The 20,607-nt window shown below is 38.2% G+C and overlaps 2 protein-coding genes and 1 long non-coding RNA gene across 8 annotated transcripts in view; 2 read left to right on the forward strand and 1 right to left on the reverse strand.

The window, feature by feature from the left end:
- Nucleotides 1–698: 698 nt before the first annotated feature.
- Nucleotides 699–2,402, reverse strand: LOC100178267 (E3 ubiquitin-protein ligase PPP1R11-like). The gene is made up of 4 exons (XM_002130021.5): nt 2,272–2,402; nt 1,977–2,079; nt 1,561–1,692; nt 699–825 (listed from the first exon to the last, which is right to left on the reverse strand). Exons 1-4 carry the CDS (start codon nt 2,335–2,337, stop codon nt 788–790), a joined length of 339 nt encoding a protein of 112 aa, XP_002130057.1. The 5' UTR covers nt 2,338–2,402; the 3' UTR covers nt 699–787.
- Nucleotides 2,403–4,179: 1,777 nt separating this feature from the next.
- Nucleotides 4,180–13,225, forward strand: LOC100179038 (ER degradation-enhancing alpha-mannosidase-like protein 3). Of its 6 annotated transcripts, none has more exons than XM_026839743.1 (19): nt 4,180–4,412; nt 4,859–5,005; nt 5,272–5,424; nt 6,141–6,294; nt 6,583–6,688; nt 7,253–7,370; nt 7,636–7,747; nt 7,831–7,980; nt 8,262–8,429; nt 8,756–8,851; nt 8,996–9,181; nt 9,587–9,729; nt 10,014–10,019; nt 10,079–10,274; nt 10,528–10,692; nt 10,999–11,158; nt 11,892–12,086; nt 12,321–12,377; nt 12,420–13,225. In XM_026839743.1, exons 1-19 carry the CDS (start codon nt 4,282–4,284, stop codon nt 12,494–12,496), a joined length of 2,520 nt encoding a protein of 839 aa, XP_026695544.1. In that variant the 5' UTR covers nt 4,180–4,281; the 3' UTR covers nt 12,497–13,225. The 6 variants fall into 6 exon arrangements, with proteins under 6 accessions (XP_026695544.1, XP_026695545.1, XP_026695540.1 ...); XM_026839744.1 differs by having other exon boundaries at nt 11,892–12,071; XM_026839739.1 differs by having other exon boundaries at nt 12,321–13,225.
- Nucleotides 13,226–19,440: 6,215 nt separating this feature from the next.
- Nucleotides 19,441–20,607, forward strand: part of LOC113475537 — a 5,177-nt gene continuing 4,010 nt past the window's right edge. Inside the window, exon 1 of the long non-coding RNA XR_003397284.1 lies at nt 19,441–19,600. This is a non-coding gene — a long non-coding RNA (uncharacterized LOC113475537). The remainder of the gene's footprint in view (nt 19,601–20,607) is intronic.

A 20,607-nucleotide genomic window follows, 5' to 3' on the forward strand; every position in this document is an offset into this window, starting at 1 on the left:
TCCCTGGTTCTCCAACCCTGGCCTGGATTCGAACCCAGGATCCCTGGTTCTCCAACCCTGGCCTGGATTCGAACCCAGGATCCCTGGTTCTCCAACCCTGGCCTGGATTCGAACCCAGGATCTCTGGTTCTCCAACCCTGGCCTGGATTCAAACCCAGGATCCCTGGTTCTCCAACCCTGGCTTGGATTCGAACCTAGGATCCCTGGTTCTCCAACCCTGGCCTGGATTCGAACCCAGGATCCCTGGTTCTCCAACCCTGGCCTGGATTCGAACCCAGGATCCCTGGTTCTCCAACCCTGGCCTGGATTCGAACCCAGGATCCCTGGTTCTCCAACCCTGGCCTGGATTCGAACCCAGGATCTCTGGTTCTCCAACCCTGGCCTGGATTCAAACCCAGGATCCCTGGTTCTCCAACCCTGGCTTGGATTCGAACCTAGGATCCCTGGTTCTCCAAGCCTGGCCTGGATTCGAACCCAGGATCCCTGGTTCTCCAACCCTGGCCTGGATTCGAACCCAGGATCCCTGGTTCTCTAACCCTGGCCTGGATTCGAACCCAGGATCCCTGGTTCTCCAACCCTGGCCGGGATTCGAACCCAGGATCCCTGGTTCTCCAACCCTGGCCTAGATTTGAACCCAGGATCCCTTGGTTCTCCAACCCTGGCCTGGATTCCACAATGAAAACATACAACAAACCATGTAATGATAATACCTTGTATTTTTCATACAAACATTTATTTATACAAAACATAAATACTGATAGAAATAACAAATTGGCTCGCTGTAATTCTAGGTTGGGTTGGGCTGTGTGTGTTCGGCTGCATGATCTGTGATGTTAATTGAACAATCAATGAAAATAATACAAAGTGAAACTTCATTGGTCGGTATGACATAGGTTTCGTATAATAAATGGTTATTATAATGGTTTATACAAACCCATGCTAACACTGTGGATGGCGCCACTATGCTGATGTTTTGTGGACAGATTATGCTCGAAGGCTTATTATTATTTAATATATTAAATGTTTAGAAAATTAATATCTATACAACTATACATGTTAATTGTGTTTCTATTTCCACAGGGCTGGACAACCTAAATATAACCCATTCATAAAAAATACGACAATTAGCATGAATCATAACCATTCTGCAGTGTTCGACATTTTAAACCTTAACAATTCTTTCAGTGTTTGTTGTTATTTATTCACATTTTGTATATGAATAATTAGGCTTATATAACAAATTACAACAGTAGATGGGTTAGATAGGCAATTTAGATGTACTTATATGCATTTATAGAATATTTACCACATTAAGTATAAACTTAAAAGCTTTTGCAGTTTATGCCACTACATTTCAAACAACTAAATACAGCATGTGGTGTTATATATCCAGTATTTCTCCCAAACTGCTGCTTAAAAAAGGATAAAACAGTTGCATTTATCAATTTTAATATTGTTTTTATTTTCCAGGTATGTTTGACGACTTCCAGTTTACTTATACGATCCTATTCAGAGTAATTACAATAAAAACTTTTAATTAATTAACACAAGCTTAATCACCGTGTTCACATTCTTTATTATGTTTATGTGACTTTTTCTTCGACTTCTCGTACGGGTTTCGTTCGTCGTCAGAATCCTCGCTTTCTGATGAACTTTCACCCACAGTGCGCGGTTTCTTGTAGATACAACAACCTGGTGGGGTTAGGGGGTTGGTGGGTTTATATTGGTTGTATATATATAGTATTTATGGTTGGTCCCGATTATTGTCGATATCATGAGGGTATATGACTTGACATATATCACTTGTGCATTTTTACAACCTTACAATTTTCTCTTGCATATTTTAAGTATATTTGGCTCGCCGCTTGATGCATCTTTGTAAACAATCATGCGTGGGCGGTCATCATATTCTGTAGATTATTTATGGGCACATATATGGTACAAAGTGATAATTATGGAGGCAACTTGTAACTTACATTTTGACGATTTCTTTCCCATATTTTCATTATCAACGGTGTCTGTTGCCCAGTTTACGTTTCGTCTCGGTTGTCGTAATGAAAGTCGGACTTCCTCGGTTTGCTGAAATTAATAATGAATATTTACTGTTTATATGGATGTCGTGGTAAATCGTAAGCAGGGGCGAGGTGTATGAAACAGAACACCCGTGTTATATGTCATTGCCCCGCCAAGATAAATAGGTCAGATTTTTATCCGTAAAAAATATAGCTATATATTTTAGCATATTAAGCATTAGATCACCCAATAACTCACATTGTTAGTTTCTGTGAGAGTTATTGTTGTTGTTCTGGTTGTTGAACTTTCCGCAGTGTTTGACATTTTGAACAAATTAACAATTCCTTCAAATATAATAATGATCTGGTCTGCGAACAAGAATTAGAAATAAATGTTTTATCGACATTGAATATATAGAAAAATAAAGCTTGTTTTGCAGAAAAATGAAAACAAATTGCCTTCAAAATTAATTTGTAGGATTTAAATATTCTAAAACTAATTTCAAACAAAAATTTCTAAGTATACACGAGTTAGGTTGTTGGTGGTGTTTGTTATTGTTTAGACATACTTATCTATACATTTATAGATTATTTACCACCACAGTATGCGTAAATGTTGGCTGTACAACATTATATATAGACAGCTATTCCTATGCGTCAAAACAAACTGTAATCAATACTTCATGTGAAGTTGACACTCGTGCTTTATAAGGGGAATTTCTTTTCGGTTTATGTTGTGTTTTTGTTTGTTTGTGAGCAACTGTAGGTAGCAGGTTATGTATTTTAAGCGATAAATAGTTAATGCAGTTTGTTTTTATTTGTTTATTTACTGTTGTTTACCAAATTGCATGTTTGTTTACATAATAAACGTAAATATATTAGACGTGGGTAGTAGACAGTATAGGGTTTGGGTGTTCGAATTAAGTTTTTAATTATGAATTTGTTGTAATTGTATGTTGGTTTATTTTTATTAAAATTAATATGTTTATTTGTTTGTTATGATTAAACACTGAAATGTGAATTTTGGGCTGTTTTTCTTGCGAAAAGTTAGTGTTTGTGTATTAATTATGACTTTCATTGACTTCACATTGACATATTTTGTGTTTTGGGGATGAAATAATGATTAAATTCGCTACTCCCCATTTAAAATTACGTATGCTCGGCAGCGACATCTAGTAGTTGGTCATGCTAAAAATATTCAATCGCACGGTGGGGATAGGGACCTGTCACTAAGTGGCGTAATTTCTAAGAGAGCAAATTTAATAGGGGAGTTATAAGAATATTAAAAGATAACTAAACAATAAACAAACGTTACAACAATAATGTTAATAATCGTCCTAGTCAAAATACATAATTAAAACATTAAATTTGTTTATTTTTAATGTTGTGCTTTTAACGCCAACTAGTGTTATTTGTATTAGAAAATTTTGGTCACAAGATATTGCCGTAGAGCAGTCTTTTGGGTGGCGTAATTACAAAATAAGCAAGCGAATCTGGGGTGTGTTATAAACATTCTAATTTAATTAATTTGATGTTTTATTGCTAATTATGTATCTTCCAGTAATTGTTTATGCAAAAACATATTTTATTTAATGTTCAATAAAACTTTTACCAAAATGAAAATCACTGGCCACCAAACGCGTGTAATTATTTCGTCCCCACACCCCAATCGTGGAAATTCGCTTCGTGGATTGTTATGCTTGTCAGAGATGAAAAGCTTTTGTTTTATTTTTGGAGTAAATATTTAAAAGAAGCTAAAATAACTGTAAATATTAGTTAAATTAATGTTTCAATTGGTAACTTGATTATTTGTGAACTCTTACTTTGGATATATTTGGTTTGAATTGGAGTGTAAAAGCAGTTTATAACGTTTATTGTGGCAGTGAAGAATTCTCCGACTCTCTCTCCGACTCTTACGTATTAGTTTGATGTTTATAGGAGTTAGACAGGTTGGGGGAGGATTCTTCACTAGGTCCAATTATATTTACAACTTGTATAGTGTGTTGCTGTATATTCTTAAAAATCCGCTTGTTTTGGTTTTGTTGGGTAAATACATTCATGTAGAGTATGTTCATCCATGAGCGTGTTATAAACAATGTTGTTTTACCTTTACTTGTATTAAGTTCTTGCCTAAGAGACAATTCATGGTCATTCATTTATTAATCACAAATTTCTGCTTATTTCTTAGGTATAGGATAATCACACAAACTAGAGCCGATATAAACGCAGTAAGTTAATAATAAAGGTGGTTTCCACCTCATACAGCAGAATGGTTCAGGTACTAAGGTTGTACAGGTTCCCCCCGTATGTGTGGGTCTCATGCTTCCTATCAGTCATGTGTTTATCCGGGCAAGGGTTGGGGCCAAAGGCGATCGCTTCAACGCAGAGGCTCGAACTCAGGTGGGGCTGTTTATGGGTTTGTGGCTTTATCGCTACTCTCTGTATATATTGCTATTTGGCTTGAGGTCGCAAACAAATTGCTCAGTTTATGGAGCAAAGCCATCGTGCAAGATATACAGGTGTACGAACGGTTTTATTTAAAACTTTTGGTTGCTTACTATAGTTTGGTGAGACCTTGTCAGGAACTGCCATCTGCCAACTTGGTTAGAGCGATTCCTCTGTAGATCAAAGGAACAGAAGTTCAAAGCTGTATAGTTATGCACTTGAGATGTGGAAACTTAGGCCAAAGTTGCCCAACATTGCACATAAATATATATGTTAACCCCAACCTCTCAACTGTTGTTGTCTTTTTAGGTCAGAATAATCAGGTTTTATTTTTTTCACACAACTAGGACAAGATATTCATGCTAAATAGCTATATTACCAATATAACCCCCACCCCACAGAGACAAAGTCCTTGAGATGTTCAACCACGCATACAACGCTTATATGACCAACGCATACCCCGCAGATGAGTTGATGCCGATCGCATGCAAGGGTCGAATACGGGGTGTTACGCCTTCAAGGGGCGACATTGATGATACGCTGGGGAAGTATGTTGTTTCTATGGTTGTATATATTGTATCTATGTTGTTACATCTTTATATTTCTAATATTCATTGTTTATTTGACGTCTCGTTCCTTTTGTTAATTGTGAATTCAATTTCCAGCATGTTTTGCAGTTTCTGATTTGTTACTTATAAATTGCACATTTTAAACTTCTGTTGTATTGTGCTGTGTCCTACTTTGTTAACTGTTTTCCAATTTTCTAAAAAAAAATCATATAAAGAAAATTTCCCATAAAGTATTTTTGTTTCAGTTTCTCGTTGACCCTTGTTGACACGTTGGACACGCTTGCGCTGCTTGGGTTGCACGATGAGTTCGAGGTGGCCGTGCGTCGAGTGGAACGCGATGTGTCGTTGAACGCTGATCTTCTCGTGTCTGTGTTTGAGACGAATATAAGGATGCTGGGGTGAGGGGGGTTATAGGGGGTTTATAAGTGGGGTGGTTATGTCTTGTATTTAAGTAAAGTGGTGTAAGGTATATATAAGGTAATGGATGTGATGTGGATACGTAAATGTTGTTACAACATGGTAAAATTTTAGCTTATCAACATTTAAATTCTCCATACATGCATAACCACAAACAAATATCACACCAACATCGCATCCGCCATTTGGTAATATATCCTGAATCATGAACACATTGGTGATGTCTTCCCGTATGGCAGATGAAACAATGGTGTAAAAAAATCACCATTTCTATCATAAGAGCTGTTTAATTATATAATATATATTTTATTCTATATTATTGGATTAATATTTTTTTAAGGAGTATTTTTAATATTTTAATAAATTATCTGAAGGAAATAACCTAAACAAAAAACACATTGAAGATATTTGGTTCAAGATTGTAATGTTTAAATGTTGTTGACTTTGTAGAACTAAGTTTATCATTTAACGAAAATCTTAGATTTATGTTGTTTATTTATTATTTTGTGAGCACTGAGTTTTGTAGTTGCTTCAAATTTGACTTGTTTAGGATCGAGTCTATTTCTTCCAAATGACACCCTAGCTGTCCATACCAGTAAAACTAGGATGTTAAAACATATTATGATGTCACCCCTGTTTCAAAATCTGGGTCGAAATGCCACCCCATACCACCCCCTATTTACGCCTATGCATGCAGGGGTTTACTTGGTGGTCACTCAGCTGCATTAGAACTCCAGGAAAGTCACAACCGGATGAAGTGGTATAATGGTTCATTACTTAGGATGGCTAAGGAGCTTGGTGACAGGTTGTTACCAGCGTTTAATACATCAACAGGGATGCCTATGAGTCGTGTAAGGGCATTGTGATGTCATATATATGTATATTACGATGCATGGTTATAATTTGTTCATAGATGGGTTGTCCAAATTATCAGTCATGTATAAAAACAATCACCCACAAAGTTACATACGTGGTAACTGTTTTGACCCCCCCCCATGTGAGGATAAGCACAAGTTAGGTTTATGCTTGTCTATAAATAGTCTTGTTAAAGACCTTAACAACATGAAATAGACTATTGGCTTTTTTATTACTTCGATATTTATGCATGCCAGAAAATATTGACGACCATTATATTACAGATAAACTTATCAACCGGATCCGTTCGTCGATTGAAAGATCGCGACACTTGCACTGCGTGCGCTGGGACGACTATACTGGAGATGTCGGCATTATCTAGATTTACAGGTGATGATGTTATACAGATATTATTGTGGAGGTTACTCTATGTACGTTGGTGCCGGGTGTATTATAAGTGTGAAAGAGGGCCAATGCTTGGCGTATCTGTCCATGGGCAAAACACTTAACAGCAAACCCTGGTGATGTCTTGACTTATGGCAGATGAAATGTTGGTCCTTTAAGATCACAAAACAAGCAATTGCCACAAGATCTCTTTCACACTCATAATATTATCCATTGGTATAGGTATATATAGGTATATAGATGCCGTAACATTTTATAACAATCACCATTGTTGAATCATAATTACTTCCATTGTTCTCGTGATGATAATTGTTTAATTGTTACCAAACAATGAAATCATCCGATTATATCGAAACGTTGTTTCTACAATCATTAAATATATTTTGGGAAACTTTTGCTTACAGTGGATTTGTTTAATTATTATTTTTTTTAAATTTTTCAAAAACATTTGTTAATTTTATTTCAGGTGCCCAGTATGCAGTATAATTATAATATTCAAACATTGTAACTATATGTTTTAAACATAACATTGCATTGTTAATATTGCAGGCGACCCGGTGTACGAGGATCGAGCACGCGAAGCCATGGATTATTTGTGGTCGAGGAGACAACGATCGTCCGATCTTATGGGGACCGTACTTAATGTCGAGAACGGGGAGTGGGTTAGGTGGGTGGGGGTTGTTGGGGTTAGGGGGGTTAGGGGTTAGAGGGGTGTAGGGGTTAGAGGAGGGGGGGGGGTTAGGGGGGTGTAGGGGTTAGGGGGGTGTAGGGGTTAGAGAAAGAAATCATCTAAATAGATTGTAAGTATTTCATGGAACTTGGTCATGACTTATTTCGTTACAAGGTTCGTCTTCATGAGCATTAATCTTATATATAGCAATTATATTACAATGGTGTTCTTATACATAACAATGTATATTATGACATCACAGGAAAGAAAGTGGAATAGGAGCCGGCATAGATTCATATTACGAATATTTATTGAAAGCTTATATATTGTTGGGTGATGACACTTATCTACACAGGTTTAATACGCATTATCAGGTAAGGTTGTTGCTTCTAGGTGTAATGTTTTATAGACTGTTGGTTTTTTTGAAATAAATAAGTTACATTCAACCCCCCTACAGGCCATCAATAAGTTACATTCAACCCCCCTACAGGCCATCAAGCAATACGTAGCACAAGGCCCGATGATGATCGACGTGTTGATGCACAAACCAACCACGGCAGCAAGGAACTTCATCGACGCACTATCCGCATTCTGGCCTGGACTACAGGTGCTGTGTTTGATGTGTTATATGTGTCCATGGTGTCAAATGTATCATTTGTGTTATACGTGTCCAATGTTCAATGAGTGCCATTTGTGTCCGCTGTGTCATTTGTGTCCAAGTGTCTGTAATGTGTGTATGTTAAATGCGCCATATGTGTCCAAGGTGTCATATGTGCTACATGTACCTTATGTGTCCAAAGTGTCATTTCATGAGGGAAATGTTCTCTATGTTTAATATGTGTCCACCATACACTCCATGCACCCACTTACACAACCATTACACCCCAGGTATTGAAAGGAGATTTAAAATCAGCCATCGAGACGCACGAACTCTTGTACCAAGTATTCACTCGTCATACTTTCCTCCCTGAAGCTTTCACCACCTCGTTCGATGTACATTGGGGGCAGTATCCCCTTCGTCCTGAGTTCGCTGAAAGTACCTACCTACTATACAAGGTAAGTTATAATAAGGGATATGTAAGTGTATTGTTAAGTATAGGCACTGAGAGGTAATGGGTTCAAAACTTGAGGCTGCCACCATTGTGGGTGTGTGGACAATTATTCCAACCCAGTGGCTAACCATGAATTTAAAAGTTTAGCTTGGCTATGTAGTTTACCATAGTGTGCATTCGTATTAGTTATGTAATCATGACATCACAACTAATGAGCTTTGTAGCAACTTTAATTTCTAGCTTCTCAGGATTTTAAAATCTTATATTTAAGTTTACCATGCTATATATGTAGTAATGTCATCACAACTAATGACATCATCACGTTACCAGGCAACAGGCGACCCATACTACCTACAAGTTGGGAAAACAATTTTGGAAAACCTTGAGAGTCGAGCGAGGGTGGAATGCGGGTACGCTGGGATTAAGGTGTGTTGTTGTTGTTGTGCTTGTTGTGTCTGTTGTTGTTACTTATTGATGTGTTGTTTCCATTTAACGGCACAAACAGACGGTCAGTTTAATGCAACAACTTATGTCTTTAATGCGATAACATATTTACGCCCCCTACTACAGGATGTCCGTACATTCACCCACGAGGACCGCATGGATTCTTACTTCCTCGCCGAGATGTTTAAATATCTTTACTTACTTTTCTCATCATCCTCAGAGGATCTAGGAATCAACATCGATAACTATGTGTTAACCACTGAGGCGCATCTGCTACCTCTCAAACTATCGCTACTGTCGCCTCATAATAAGGTCGGTTGTGATGTCATAATCCTATATATTACATCATAAATATAGAGATAATGTTATGGGTGCTTAGGGTAACATGTTACCCTGAGTTTTGAAACAGGGGTGACAAATATTTTAGCACACCTGTTTTAAGCTGTTACCCCTTCATTTAGCATCCAATATCTGGGTTCTAGTTTCACATCAAATGTCATATTACTGTGGGATAGGATGGACACCGTTAACGCATAATATCCCGTATTTTCTAACCGTGATTTGAGTTTTCTTCAGCATTGATAATCAACATAGTTTGAAACATCTGCTCAACATGAGTTTAGCATCCAATATCTGGGCTCTAATTTTACATAACATGTCGTATAACCTCTTCTATAATCTAGTCTTCTTCAGCATAAATAATTCCACTGTTTCCAGACGAAAACCAAGTTCACGTTGTCCAGTGTTGACCGGTCATGTTCTAATTCTGATTACGTTAAGAGCGGAAACTTGAGGTCAATCCACGAGTTGCGCAGCACTGTTAAAGTTGATGCGATTAACGTGAAGCAGCCAACGCAGTGGTGGGTGTATGGGTTAATTAAGGGGACATCATATATTTGTGGGGCATAATATTGGTGTTGTGGGTTAACCCAAGAACTCTCGTAGAGTGTAAAAATAAAATAATAAAATGCTATTGTAGCATTTATTTGTGAAATGTTGGTACCAAGATAAATGGCAATAGAGATGTTTTACAAAACAAGTATAATATGCCTGGTAACAACAATATAGTATATATTGTATATTTTAAGTGGCCAAGGGTAGTTTATAGTTGGCATTAAAAAAAAGGATATTTTTTAATATGTTACCCCAAGTACACTGCCACACCCTACCCCTCTTTTACCCCACCTCATCTAACACACCCCTTTATTCCAGCCCCAACAACCCCACCCCCTCACCCACCCAATGGGTCGGCCCCCGAACCCTCAAAGCATCTGAGTTGATCCCAAACAACCAACAACACATCGCGATCCTTAAAAGGATGGGGATAACAATGGTTGTGTTGAAGGATGGGAAGATCCAACTTGTACAACACCACAACATGGCTTCTACACCAAGAGATGCTACGGTGCGTTCATATCTTAGCGCATTTTACTTTAGATTAGTTGCCCCACCACCGACTGTTTATAAGCCTTATATAGATTCATAGGTAGTAGTTATGTAATTTATATTCTCACATGGTGGGGCAACGACAATCATAACATGTACGTTCTGCTTCATACACCTCGTGCCCCCTTACAAGTTACCACGTATGTTACTTGTGGGTGATTGTTTATATGTATATATAGCTAAACAACTTACACCCACTAAACCACCCCCAGGAAGGCACGATGTTCATGCATGAGATGATGGAATTATCCAAGAAAGCTGAAGCTCCACAAAACCCACTGTACATACAAATACTTAGTAGACCGTACAAAGGATCTCTTGCACTACGGGCCCAACCAGCACAGTTTGGTCCCAGTTTCGATTCAATTGAAGGAGGGGTAAGTGTGTGTTGTAACTGGAGGCTCCCAGGTTCAAGGCTCACTGTGGTGGCTACGATTCAGTGTATGCCTCGTAACTGGAGGCTCCCGGGTTCAAGGCTCACTGTGGTGGCTACGATTCAGTGTGTGCCTCGTAACTGGAGGCTCCTGGGTTCAAGGCTTACTGTGGTGGCTACGATTCAGTGTGTGCCTCGTAACTGGAGGCTCCCGGGTTCAAGGCTCACTGTGGTGGCTAGGATTCAGTGTGTGCCTCGTAACTGGAGGCTTCGGTTTCAAGGCTCACTGTGGTAACAACTGCATCCTTAGGTATCGGGCTACGCAGTAATATCCGACCCAGTTGATGGATGTTCTAACTCCCAACACCCGGTCAAGGGTAAGATTGTGGTGGCCGAACGTGGAAGTTGTATGTTTGTACAGAAAGCTAAGGTGGCGGAATCGCAAGGAGCTGTTGGGATTATTATAACCGGTGAGTGTTGGGGTAATGGGGTCTAGATGGTAGCACCCTGGGTGTTGGGTAATGGGGTCTAGATGGTAGCACCCTGGGTGTTGGGGTAATGGGGTCTAGATGGTAGCACCATGGGTGTTGGGGTAATGGGGTCTAGATGGTAGCACCCTGGGTGTTGGGGTAATGGGGTCTAGATGGTAGCACCCTGGGTGTTGGGGTAATGGGGTCTAGATGGTAGCACCATGGGTGTTGGGGTAATGGGGTCTAGATGGTAGCACCCTGGGTGTTGGGTAATGGGGTCTAGATGGTAGCACCCTGGGTGTTGGGGTAATGGGGTCTAGATGGTAGCACCCTGGGTGTTGGGGTAATGGGGTCTAGATGGTAGCACCCTGGGTGTTGGGGTAATGGGGTCTAGATGGTAGCACCCTGGGTGTTGGGGTAATGGGGTCTAGATGGTAGCACCCTGGGTGTTGGGGTAATAGACCTACATCTCAGGCGTGCCTCACTGAAGACCTCACCCTTATAGAATGGAATCTATATTATTGAGTGTCTATAAACTGCCCCAGTGGGGTCTAGATGGTAGCACCCTGGGTGTTGGGGTAATATACCCACATCCCAGGTCTCAGGTGTGCCTTACTGAAGACCTCACCCTTATAGAATGGAATCTCTATTATTGAGTGTCTATAAACTGCCTCAGTTGGCTCTAGATAGAATCTCTCGAAATAATGCAAAGTAATGTTTTATGACATCACAGACAATGTTGCTGACTCATCATTTGAAGGGAGTTCCCCGTTTGCGATGGCAGGAGACGACGAAACAATCGTCAACATCCCAGCGATGTTCCTTTTCACTAAAGAAGGAGGGATCATCAGGGATTTGATCCGGGATGCGGGGGAGCTTCGTCTTTTTCTTTCCAATCATCTCAAACCACTGCGTAAGTTGGAAAAATGTTTGTGCAGAAAAATAATCACTCACAAAGTTACATACTTGGTAACTAGTAAGCGGGCACGAGGTGTATGAAACAGAAGACCCGTGTTATAACAACTTTGTTGCCCGGCCAAGCGAGGATAAGTAAGTTACATAAAGCGGGTAAGTGATGACCACTGGGTTGGAGCAAGTTAAGTGTCTTGCTCCCAAGAACACACACACACACAACATATAAACCTGGAAATTTTGTTTACAGGTGAAATTATGCTCGAGGAGATTGACGTCCCCGCTGATGTGTCAAGCGACACCAATAATGTACAACCCCCACCCGTTGAAGTGTCAAGCGACACTGTAAGTGAACAACCCCCACCCACTAAAGTGTCAAGCGACACCAATAGTGAACAACCCCCACCCACTAAGGGTGAATTTTAACCTCATATTTATTCGGTGCTACTTTAGTGCAATATCATAATACCTATTATGATGTCATCAATTGGTGATGAACTAACGAGATATTGTTTCGTTTACTTGTTTATGATGTCATAATTAATGTTATTGTCCGAACAAGAGTTTGTTGATGATGTCACTTTGCCATAGATGATGTCACAATGTTCATTGTTTTGAAATTTTTATGTTAATGTTTTGCACTTTCTACCACTTGGTGGGGCAAATATTTCTTTGTTTGTTATTTTATGACGTGGCAGTAGCTGATTGGCCGATTTACTGTGATCACTGGTGCGTGACACTTTTATTTCCGAGGCCACGACGTCATAATGGTTATTATGACATCATAGATGTGCAATGTATCAGTTTGATATGTTGTTTCTATAATAAATATTTTAAATGATTTCTATTCTTTGCGAAGATTGAAAGTTGGTAAAGCGAAGCCGTTGAGTGAATTGCAAGTTGTTGATGACGTCATTATTGATTACGTCATGTAAGTTGATACAATGACGTCAGTAATGATTGTGACGTCACATACAAACCATTGCAATAATTCCTAACTAGTCAATGTTGACACTTGCTGTTACGACTTATTTTATGAGATCAGTAAAATACTGGAGATTTTATTCTCATGAAACCACTTGGTCGTGATAATGATATTTCCCTAGACGCTAACACCTCCAATAAATTTACTTTTTAATATATATGACCCAAATATGACCGTGCTCCTGTCATGTATTTCATTGTTGGTATATAACTCCCCATTTGTTGTTAAAAAACACAGAAACTCGTAGAACAACCCATTGTTACGTAATGACAAATTAGCCGCCATTTTACTTGCCCAAAACAACACAACTGGGAAAATCAAAATGTCAGTTTTTTTTTGTAAATTGAAGAAAACTTGACTCAAAAACAAATTTAAAGTTTGCAAAGTGTGAAAACGCTGCTCAGTGATTCTAGGACTACGGTTATACGAGCGATCGAACTGCTGTGTACGGAGACCTTGAGGATAAATTAGACCACGGCCGGTTCTGGAGAACCCTTGCCCCGCCGTTATGTGAGCTTTTTCCCGATACCAAGAAATACGATATTCGGATCATGAATGAAAATTCGGAAGAAAGGAAACTATCTTTATTACGGTGAGTGTGATGTCATAATTATCTGTATGCTCAAACAAACGATATTCTAGAATCTAGAACATTTTGAATAGTGTTTATTAATGTGGGTGTGACGTCATAATGGTTTGCTAACTAACTTGGTGTCTTAATATATTTAAAACATCAATATCAATGTAAATCACAATTTAATACATGTTTAATACACAATTATTAATCACACATTTAACATAACGCAAATGCATAATAATGTTTACTGCCACGACAGTCTACACTAGTAATCTACAAATAAAAGCAGAAAAAAAATAACCGAATGTGTTATCGTATGCTTATACATTAATTTGGTTGAGAAGGTTTACAAATTATTGGAGGATAAAAACTTGTGAAACAAAATTTTTATATCTTTAGTTTTGGCATCAAGTATTTTATGCATAAATTTCTTGCCGATTCTGGCACATTGTAACCAACAAATCAAAGCCTCGTAATATCTATCAGTATCATGGTAGTAAATTGCATATGCGTGATATATTCGCATTTGCACCAATGTTGTTGTAAGCTTGTACGGTTGCATCATTTGTTTGGCCTCATCCAGTAGTTTCAATGCTTTTGTGAGTTTTCCATTGTTTATCAGTGTTATCGCAGATTCACACAACTTCATAGGATGACGGAATATGAATCGGTGAAAAGTTTCTTTCATATCTCGTTTATCATCATCACGTATTGGTTTGTTAAGTTTCTTACAGATTCTCACAAATTCCAACCAACATATCAATGCCTCGTAATATCTGCCAGTATTACGGTAGCAAACTTCATATACATGATATAGTAGCCTGTGCGCCACTGTGGTTGTATTCTTGTACGGTTGCATCATTTGTTTGGCTTCATCCAGTAGTTTCAATGCTTCTGTGAGTTTTCCATTTTTTATCAGTGTTATCAGCAGATTCACACAACTTCATAGGATGATGGGATATGAATCGGTGAAAAGTATTCTTTCATATCTCGTTTATCATCATCACGTATTGGTTTGTTAAGTTTCTTACAGATTCTCACAAATTCCAACCAACATATCAATGCCTCGTAATATCTGCCAGTATTACGGTAGCAAACTTCATATACAGTATATAGTAGCCTGTGCGCCACTGTGGTTGTATTCTTGTACGGTTGCATCAATTGTTTGGCTTCATCCAGTAGTTTCAATGCTTCTGTAGGTTTTCCATTTTTTATCAGTGTTGCAGCAGATTCACACAAATTCATGGGATGATGGGATATGAATCGGTAAAAAGTATTTTTTATCTCTCGTTTATCATCATCAGGTATTGGTTTCTTAAGTTTCTTACAGATTCTCGCATATTCCAAGTAACATATCAATGCCTCGTAATATCTGCCAGTATTACGGTAGCAAACTTCATATACAGTATATAGTAGCCCGTGCGCCACTGTGGTTGTATTCTTGTACGGTTGCATCAATTGTTTGGCTTCATCCAGTAGTTTCAATGCTTCTGTAGGTTTTCCATTTTTTATCAGTGTTGCAGCAGATTCACACAAATTCATGGGATGATGGGATATGAATCGGTAAAAAGTATTTTTTATCTCTCGTTTATCATCATCAGGTATTGGTTTCTTAAGTTTCTTACAGATTCTCGCATATTCCAAGTAACATATCAATGCCTCATAATATCTGTTGGTATCATGGTAGCAAGCTGCATATATTATACAAATGCATGTGCATATATGTTGTTGTAATCTTGTACGGTTGCAATGTTTGTTTCGCCTGATCCAGTATATTAAATGCTTCTGTGTATTGATCATTTTTCATCAAAAATTCAGCATATACGCACAGTGTTTCAGTTTTAACTGTATCGCTTGTGTCATGACACATCAATTTTAAAACCTGTTCCCAAACTGCATGAATGCTGGAAGTGTTTGTGTTTGGAATCTTACCATTGTAAAGCAACATTAATGTATCAGAGTATATTTTAACAGTATAAACCCAAGAAATGCTTGGTTCATTAGTTTCCGCTACCTTCAAGCTATCGTAGTCTGTTTTTAATATCAAGTTCATATTTATGCTTTCTGGTTTAACAGTTCCTGCCATTTCTTTCAATTCCTTGACCTTGTCATTAACTTCGGATCTTGAACCTTCATAAGATTTTGTCTCCTTGTTGTATGATCGATTTACAATGCTGGCCAACTCGTAAACTTTATATTCAAATTTCTGATTGGCTGTAAGCTTAGATTGGTTAACGTTTGAACATATTTCGATAACCAGATCATATTCCTTGCTTTTAAATGCAACTTCAACAGCCTGAAGAGGAAATAGAATGTCAGCTTGGGATGAGGAAACTATTTGTTTCATCAGTTCAACCAAATCTTCATGCAAGTGAAGTGTATATAAAGCAAGCACTGTATGCCTCACATCCTTCCCCAAAATAATCATTTCTGATTGCCATTTATCATTATCTGGTATTTTCAATCCCTGTACAATCATTATTGTTTCCATCAAAGAAACCAAGCTTTGTTTTCCAACAATTTTAATCAAACCCGGGGTAAGATCTTCAAATCGAGAATCCTCCATAAAAACATCATCTTGTTGTTCCTTTAAATGATAAAGTTTTGCGCGAACCTCACAAGTCACTGCCACCATGAACCGGAATTGATGCGCCGCCTCTTCACTGCATTTGCCTTTTTCTAACTCATTAATGACATCAAAGCAACATGATGCTTGTAGTGAATGTAATCGACCGATGTATGAAATAAAGAGCGTTGCACCTCTGTAGATTGCTCTCTTTATGTTAAAGTTTTGCAAACCCAATTGTGTATTAAACAGCAGATTAATAAAGTTAAAAATTTTTAAAATTTCCTCCATTCGTTTGTATACAATCGAAAAGCCATTTTCTTTATCATGCTCTTTAATACGTCGATAAGCTTTTTCTTGATATTCAGCACAAATTGCTTCATCACCAGCTACAAAGCAAGCCTTGGATAAAACTTCAGCCACATGGTATCCTTGCTTTACTTGTTCATCACTGTCCAAGTATAGGACCATTTCATCAACTGGTTTAATAAATTCAGTGTTCCAAGGTTTGTTTTTAGTCGCTGGTCGTCCAAGTGGGCGTATGCAAGCGTGGGGTGCCATCCCATCAAACGTTACCCCATTTGGTGTAACAATGTCTGTAAACCAGTCTCTATACCTGGGGTTTATACTTGGAATTGCAACACAGTTGATCGCGGTTTCTCCGAGGTTGATTAAGACAGTGTTGAAGATTGTGGTGAACCATCTGAAGTACTTCATGATCATCTCCCGATCTTCCATCTTAGCAACATCATTATCAAGGACAATAATGTGTTCGAAATCTGAGTACAGAGTAATTTCCGATCGTGCCAAGGAACCCAATCCAACTACAGCATATTTGCATGGTGGTCTTCCCATAATCTCGATGCATTCATCAGAAATAAACCTCATTAACTCAGTGTAACTTCTTGTAACTTCTTGTTGAAGGTGTTTAACATCTAAAACTTTTTTCCTTTGTAGTTCAATTAGTTCATCATCTTCTAAACCATACGGGATTATTTCAAGCTGATTAATTTTTTTGCCAAAATCTTTTCGAAACTCCTGGAGTTTGGTTTTCACTGTTGACGCTAAAACAATCAAATCAGCGTCACGGTTTGCAGCATAAGCTTTCTTCAGAACTGCTGAGCACAAAGCTTTAAGTTCATCCTTAAATATTTGATTCTTTGGATCCCTCACAATAGCAGCGTTATACAGAGCTGCACTACGTGTCATGTTCAACTTTTTATGGTTAGGTTTCAACTCATAAATATTGGCAAGGTGATATAATATTCGAGCTGCTCTAAGTTTAGTTCCTGGCATTTCTTTCCCATCAGAATCACACAAATCCTTCAACTGTTGTGCAAGATTCTTTTCCTCCTCACCAACCTCATCTTGTATAAAATCATGTTCAGTTGATTCCATTTTACAACTTACATACAGAGAAGCAACTCTTACACAGCAACAAAATTTATAATGTCACAACACAACTGTAGCTTAAACTATGTTTAATGCTGACGGATCTCTGTTAAATAAATAGTATTTCTGTTAAATAGGATTTCTGTTAAAACACAACACTATTGTAGCTAACAAAGTTTATAGAGATGTGCCGAGCCGACCCCGAACTTAAAAGCTTGTGCCCGAGCTTCTCTTTTTTTTTGACGCTCGGCTGAAATCTGGGCCAAGTGCCTGTTGCTATAATGTTGCACACGAGACCAAAAAATATTAGAAAATGAAAAAAGTGAAGCTACTAAAAGATAACGAGACTAGTCAACGTTGCTTTCTCTTTAATTATTTTTCGTTCGTTGTGAATTTGCTCTCTTGCAAGTAACGAATCGCAACTTGAGCGAATTTGTCGATATCAAATTACAGCAGGTGTCGAATTACACGAGCGCCCAATGTTTCCGTATCTTTATAATGGAATAATATAAACTGCTGCGACCAGGGGGGCTGTTTTGTTATCATGACAGGCCCCATTTCCGCAAACACACACCCAGACAGAAAGTGCTAAAACACGCGTTGCATTCAATATAACATTCCTACGCTGGGAATTGGAACATGTTTTATTTAATTATTACGTCACTTGTCCTATTACAACATAACTATTTATTATGACGTTTCATAATATAACAATCGGGAAGAATGTGCCCATAGCTCGACCGGGACAATACTTTGTAATATCATATTACAATTTCTGTTGGTTCCAATTTACTGATAGCGTCGCTCCTCGCTTTTATATTTGCAGCAATTAAAATTCACATAATCGCGATTTACCTGCATTTAAACTAATCATCAGAAACAAAAATTATACACAAACTACAGATCGTATGGAAGCGAATAAAACACGATTGTTTTGTAACAATCTCGTTTGTAATGTAACAATCGTAATGGTTTATCAAAGTTATTCTGACGTAAATAATCGTTACATTATCCACGATGGACATGCGTAAAACTTACACCAATGTTTCATTTATTAAAAAGACGTTTCTAGTTTAGTATCAACAATGTAATATTAGTCTTAATTAACCGCATAAAGTAGAATAGATATATTACGAAACGAGAGGTCTTTTTAACAATAGGAACGCATTCTCGTACGCCTTTCTCCTTAATGACGTCATAGGTGCTCGGGCTCGTGCCGAGCTTTTCGTTGAAGCTCGGCGCTCGGCGAACCCGAGCTTTTACGACTTCAGCACATCCCTAAAAGTTTATAATGCCACAACACTATTGTGGCTAACATAGTTTATAATACCACAACACTACTGTAGCTAACAAAGTTTATAATGCCACAACACTACTGTAGCTAACAAAGTTTATAATGCCACAACACTACTGTAGCTAACAAAGTTTATAATGCCACAACACTACTGTAGCTAACAAAGTTTATAATGCCACAACACTACTGTAGCTAACAAAGTTTATAATGCCACAACACTACTGTAGCTAACAAAGTTTATAATGCCACAACACTACTGTAGCTAACAAAGTTTATAATGCCACAACACTACTGTAGCTAACAAAGTTTATAATGCCACAACCCTACTGTAGCTAACAAAGTTTATAATGCCACAACATTCCTGTAGCTAACAAAGTTTATAATACCACAACACAACTGTAGCTAACAAAGTTTATAATGCCACAACACTACTGTAGCTAACAATGTTTAAATGCCACAACACTACTGTAGCTAACAAAGTTTATAATGCCACAACACTACTGTAGCTAACAAAGTTTATAATGCCACAACCTTACTGTAGCTAACAAAGTTTATAATGCCACAACACTACTGTAGCTAACAAAGTTTATAATGCCACAACACTACTGTAGCTAACAAAGTTTATAATGCCACAACACTACTGTAGCCAACAAAGTTTATAATGCCACAACACTACTGTAGCTAACAAAGTTTATAATGCCACAACACTACTGTAGGTACAACTTTATACTGACATTGATTCCTTTCATGCTAGACAAGCAGATTGTATTTCATGAGAAACAACTCTGGAATAATTCCATTTGTCACCTCATAATAAAGTGAACGATTGATTCAAACTTTCTAGAACTCCATTGTGATTGTTTCCCATTGTTGCATCGGTACACATCATAATGGGGATTGTTTGTTAAATAATGGAATACATGTGACTTCATTGTTACAACACAATGTACATTGACGCGTCACAACGTAATTGAATCTCTGTTATTGTCTGCACGACATACTATGCTATCCAGTTTAGGTTGGAAAATATTTTTAAAACTTAGAAGTAAAACAAATGATGATTCCACTTTAAACTATAATGCCTGGTCCACATTTAATATGCATAAGACTAAACACTATGTTTGATTTGTTGTATTTGTGAAGCCATGAACCCCTTTAGTGGACAAATGGATAATTCCTGTTAAACAAGCCCCATATAATGGAAGACACTTGGGTTCATGCTTGGTAACTTGACAGTGAGCATGAGGTGTACGAATCCACTCCATATAAGGCAATATGATATCCGTGTTTCATAGGCAACGAACCTGGGGTGGCAGGGTGGGCAGGCAAACCCCCAATTTTTCTCTTCATTAATCAGTAAATATTACAAGCAATATGTTAGATTTGTTTCACAGGATTGTGTCTAACTATCCCTGCCTCCCCTGCTAGCCATGCATATACATAGGTTTGGCACCTATGGTGTTCTTACTTTAACCTACATCATGCGAAGATAAATAAGTGAAATATTATTAACACCCATTGTATTCCCAGCCAAACAATCGAACGTCGAGGATTGTTGGAAACTTTGCAAACATGCTCGCTGTCGGTCGGTCGTCTTCATTCATAAATTTGCTGCCGAGGGAAAGATTTGCCCGAAACCTGCAAAACAGCGGGGCAGGGAAGCTTCATATCTGCTCAACCCTCAATACGAGGTACCTCATGCACCCCTGCATACCTTGTATAA

The sequence above is a fragment of the Ciona intestinalis genome, unplaced genomic scaffold, assembly GCF_000224145.3.
Source record: "Ciona intestinalis unplaced genomic scaffold, KH HT000823.1, whole genome shotgun sequence".
Taxonomy (NCBI): domain Eukaryota; kingdom Metazoa; phylum Chordata; class Ascidiacea; order Phlebobranchia; family Cionidae; genus Ciona; species Ciona intestinalis.

Bases quoted from the DNA above. Each gene is read 5' to 3' on its own strand.
- LOC100178267 (XM_002130021.5), bottom strand. From the start codon at position 2,337: ATGTCAAACACTGCGGAAAGTTCAACAACCAGAACAACAACAATAACT. The intron at 2,080-2,271 runs GTGAGTTATTGG...TATTAATTTCAG, and splicing joins CTCTCACAGAAACTAACAAT to CAAACCGAGGAAGTCCGACT. The intron at 1,693-1,976 runs GTAAGTTACAAG...TAACCCCACCAG, and splicing joins GGGAAAGAAATCGTCAAAAT to GTTGTTGTATCTACAAGAAA.
- LOC100179038 (XM_026839739.1), top strand. From the start codon at position 4,282: ATGGTTCAGGTACTAAGGTTGTACAGGTTCCCCCCGTATGTGTGGGTC. The intron at 5,006-5,271 runs GTATGTTGTTTC...TTTTTGTTTCAG, and splicing joins ATTGATGATACGCTGGGGAA to TTTCTCGTTGACCCTTGTTG. The intron at 7,981-8,261 runs GTGCTGTGTTTG...ATTACACCCCAG, and splicing joins CATTCTGGCCTGGACTACAG to GTATTGAAAGGAGATTTAAA.